The sequence below is a fragment of the Zeus faber genome, assembly GCF_960531495.2.
Source record: "Zeus faber genome assembly, chromosome: 11".
NCBI classification, from domain to species: domain Eukaryota; kingdom Metazoa; phylum Chordata; class Actinopteri; order Zeiformes; family Zeidae; genus Zeus; species Zeus faber.
Genome location: NC_137205.1, coordinates 4633139 through 4638138, shown reverse-complemented (window position 1 = coordinate 4638138; position 5000 = coordinate 4633139). Strand labels below are relative to the sequence as shown.

General features: G+C 39.7%; 1 protein-coding gene across 1 annotated transcript in view; it reads right to left on the bottom strand.

Moving 5' to 3' along the window:
• rab11fip4a (RAB11 family interacting protein 4 (class II) a) overlaps positions 1-5000 on the bottom strand; it is a gene marked incomplete at its 3' end in the record, with an annotated part of 54303 nt that overhangs the window by 16940 nt on the left and 32363 nt on the right. The window contains exon 4 of the mRNA XM_080009867.1: positions 1046-1176. Coding sequence (XP_079865993.1) covers positions 1046-1176 — 131 coding nt within the window. The remainder of the gene's footprint in view (positions 1-1045; positions 1177-5000) is intronic.

The following is a 5000-nucleotide window of genomic DNA, read 5'->3' as shown; positions in this document are numbered from 1 at the left end:
AGTCTTATTTTATTTTAATTTATATTATTCTATTTCATAACTGCACGACGTTTTAGGAATCAGTTTCAGTTAGTTAACTAGGTAGAAATTAGGTTAGCTATTATGTTGGGTTTAGAAACTATTATGCATAATATCCGGGAGCGTTGCAAAGACATTTCACTGCATGTATGAAAGTATATATATGTATTTGACAAATAAACCTCTTGAATCTTGAATCTTGATTAAAAACTAAAAATAAAACAGTCGTCATACTTGCAAGTCGCGCTGGTGCTCCTAGTTATAACATTTTGTAGCCCTGTCTGCAAAAATGATCGCAAAATGTGACTCATTGGTCACAGTCTGGCGCCCTGTTTCAAGAATTACGGTCTTTTCTGGATGACGCAGTGCAGACACATAAGACAAGGTCAGTTTCTCCAATGGTTCTTAGAACTTCCTGCGGTGCGAAAACATCTTCTCTGAATGATTATAGTTTCCGGGGTTTGTAAAACACAGCATGAGTTGCAGTTTTCCAGCATGAGTTCCAGAGTCTCGGCTCGAGCCACAGCTCAAGATGTTTAGGTGTCGCACTCATAAGAGGCTGTAGGGGAATGGGCTCTGAAAGACGAAGCTTGGACTTATTATAACTTCGGATGATGATGTCACAAAGTGGCCCGCTCCCGGAACTAATGAAATTACAGTTTTTCACTAATTTCTGCTCCAAATGTAGATAGATACTTACTGCCGTTATTGTGTTTCAGATACTTTTTGACCGAAAAATGCAGAGAATAAAAAAAAAAAATTGCAGAGGGTTGGACCCATAATAATAACATGCTTCCCTGACCACCTCCAAACGGGGCCTGAGCCTTCAGACCCCATTGGGTCTGAACCTGTCTTGGGTACATTCACGCCAGTATTTAGAGCTGTCCACTTGCTATCAGACATGACACAAAGAACAATAATGACTGACAGTCACTTCTCAGGCTGCAGTTATGCGGCTGTACCGCATACTGCGTAAAGTTGTACAGGCAGTTTAGTATTTAACATTTCGGTATCTGGCTGTACTGACCCGTCCCTCTGTTCTGCGTCCGGTCTGTCTGCGTTTTCTGCGCTGCTGTCCATGTCACACTCCCCGTCAGTGCTCTCTGGATACGGCCTTGTGCACATGATGATAGGGGGGGCCAGCCTGGCTTCACAGTTCTACACACACACACACACACACACACACACACACACACACACACACACACACACACACACACACACACACACACACACACACACACACACACACACACACACACACACACACACACACACACACACACAAAGGAAGCACTTATTTGTTAGTCTAGTCTTATGGAGTCAAGGAATGATAAAACAATTAAAGATGTGGGGAGGTGAGGTAACATATGACATGAATGTAAAAACAAGTGAATCGCCTGACCATTCAATGACCGTGAACGAAAGGACATCTTGACGTAGGTAAACATTTTGTAGTTAATCTGCCATTGCTGTCGGATTAAACCCACTAATTTCATGAATATAAATGAATGATGTCACATGATCTACACATCGTGAGGAGGCGAGATAGGAGGAGAAGATGGATGAAGAGAGCAAACCAGGGAAAGAAACAAACAAGTGTGTGTTGAGGTACATTTGGGGAGGGGTCGCCAGTCCCATAATAGAGCCACCCTTGTTCATATGGAACGCACTTCGCAAGTCTTGCCAGGTTGACTCCACAAAGTGTCCTAACTGTGATTCTATAAAATATAAAAGTCAATATCTGTACAGTAATGTTTTTGTCAGACTTATCAGTGTGTTGTGATGGAAAATACAATAATTGATGCTTGTGATACTTTATATGCTAGATATAAAGTATAGGATCATGGAATAAATGTGTCATATTTCTGTAGTTTAGCCGGTGTCAACTTATGTGACCACAAAACAGATATGCTGGGTGTAGGTGAAGATGTCCACAATGTTCCTAGGAATTTCCAGAACATAATGTTCTTCGTAACCTCCAGAATGTTTTAACAACCTCCTAATTTGTGTGATGTCAAGCTTGTGTCATTAAACAATGTCCGGCTCTCTTCCTTCCTAATAAAAGAAGCCGTTGCCGGTGCTTTGAAGTGTATGCTGTATTGCTTATTCTCTCCTATTTTGCAAAATACATTTTCGTTAACAAAGCTCTCAGTCTATTTCTGATAACAAAGATTTATCTCACAGACCACGCATCGAAAGTTCTTCGACAGTGTGTAGTGAACAGTGTAAAAGAATGTGTCAGCCAATAGTTTGGTCACATCTCTCTTGCCAACTCCTTGCTGTTGTCGACTTTTGGTTGTGGCTCAAAGAAACGTACTTTTGGAGAACTACTTTCCCTCTGCCAAGTTAGAAAAGAGTATATTTGAATGGTCATAACCATCATTTTTCTATATTTAAATGCCTCAATGATACTGATAAAAACATTAGTGACAAATCGCGACCACTAAAGGAAGCCATGGAAACCACACCAACATTGCCAAAGGGTTCTTAACCCCGTAGCAGAGGGCTGTTTGGGAGCTGAATCTTCATCCATGCTTGAGCTTTTACATTGCTTGAACAAACACAGATAAAACCACTCCAGGGATATACAGTAAGTGGCGTAGTTCAGGGGGCGGGATTGAGCGGAGATTGACAGGTCATTGGGAAAGCCCTGCCGTGCTATCACTATGAATTTGCTTAATGAGTGAATGAAATAGCACTTATTGTATGTACCCTATATACTATCAACAGTAGCTGAAGGTGAAAAAACAATTGACGAATGCCGTCAGGTAGTAGTAAATCAGTGTTTATCTAGATTTCCTTGTTTTAAACAGAATGCGACATTTAAATTTAGTCTTAGAATTACATGCCGGTCTCTGGGGTGGAAGGTCTACAGATTGGATCTTCCTCGGTTCTAGGTCAAGACGGGTTCATGGTAGGTAGAATATGGAGTTAGCTCGCCCTACATTTTGCCCTGTGTGCGCGACCACGTTTGTTAATAATGTATGGACCCGTCTGGCCCAAGCCAGCTGCAGGTTCCACCAACCTTAACCCAATGTATTTTGGATACACCATATAAAAGACCCCTCGTGCTAGTTTACTGGAAGTAGCAATTCAAAGTTGTGTTGTGCTCTTGGTGTATGTTTTTTGCATGTCTGCTTTTTCACGTGCACAACATTCCAACAGGCCTTTGGTGTCTTCTGGAAATCCCGGGAGCCTTTCACTCACAAGTGGTTAATTATATATGTGTTTTTGTCTGAGTCTAAAAAGAAAAAAGGGGGGGGGGGGGTAACATGAGAGAGACAGGGTCCACATTTGGTAGAAAAAGAGCAAAATGGGAAACCGACTCCTGCTTCTTCGGATGCATTACATGATTTTGCCAATTGTGACAAATGTACTTGACGTAGTCAATTTCTATGATTTTGTTTTACTTTACATTGAACTAACACATTTGAGATGCAGTCAGTTGCTATCTCAGTTCTGGACAAGCAGGGATGAAATTGGGATTTACCTTCTCATCCAAGACGGGGAAAGTTAAACGAAGAGCTAACTTCCGGAAAAAAAACTGGCGTATCCCTTTAAACTACAGTATCCCTTTAAGCTAAGATCCTTATAGATGCCAACACATGTCTGAGGAAATATGGGTGGGAATTGTAGTCAAAAAAACAGGAAGTAGTTTGCCACCTTCATCGCACATGCAGTACATATGCTCACATATAAACATTTAAAAGTTGTTACTGTTGATGCACCAAAATGGATTTTAGATCAAAACCTTGGCTATTGTTCTATTTGGCACGGTAAGTTTTTGTCTAAACCACATTTCAGGCACGAACGAAAATATGTAGAATATAATATAATATAATATATACGAAGTATATGAGGAAAACAAGAACATTAACAGAAATAAAGCCAAAAACCGAAAACCAAACAAAACAAAAAAGCATAGTCACAAAAATGCCATTTGAAACAGGCTGATTATTCACTGAAAGTCAGTTGGAGATATTAAGATATGAATAAAGATAAACATTTTTGCTGTATTTTGGCTCTAAGACATTGAGAGATATGTAAACGAGCAGCAGTATCTCAAAATCAATTCTGTAACATGCTGGAAGCCAGTACAGAGACTTGAGAATTGGTGTAATGTGTCCAGCTTTCATGGTCGTTGTTAGACCTCGAACAATAAGCTGCAGCTGTCCAAGTTCTGTTTTGGAGACGGGCAGTAGTCAATCCTACTAGATATCTACTGGCATGGGTATGTTTTATATTGTATTGTCATGAATCCCCTCAGTGTCAGCCTCTTTTTGAGATGATAGGCTGTTTTTTTTATTGCCTAAATGTGGTTCATTTTAGGAAGAAATTCACTGAGTACATTTTACTCAGATTCAAACGAGACAGTCAAATTTCAATTTAACCCCTATGTGTCCAGAACTGGGATAATGACAGGCTGCATGCTCACTCTGTTCAATACAGAAGGACAGCTTAATTTCCTGATTAATAAAGGTTTATATTTTCTTTTATATTTTTTTCTATCTATGTGTGTGGGTATATGTATGTATACATACATACATATATATATACAGTATATACACACACATATACACATATACACACACACACCTCTATATATTCACACACACACACACACATACATATATATATATATATATACATACGTACCTACATTTATATACACACATATATATATACTGCACACACACATAAATATCTACATTTATATACACACACATACGTATATACTGCACACACACACACACACACACACACACACACACGCACACACACACACACACACACCTCACTCCTCCCTTGAATACATTACCCATCTATCTATCTAAATTGTTGATTCCAAAAATACAAGGGTGCATTAAATGCCACACTGCTTTCAGTCTAGCCAAGGGGCACAAATACACACAACAACAACATACAACCACACACGCACGCACACTTTGGAAATGGAGCATTAAACATACGCATATACA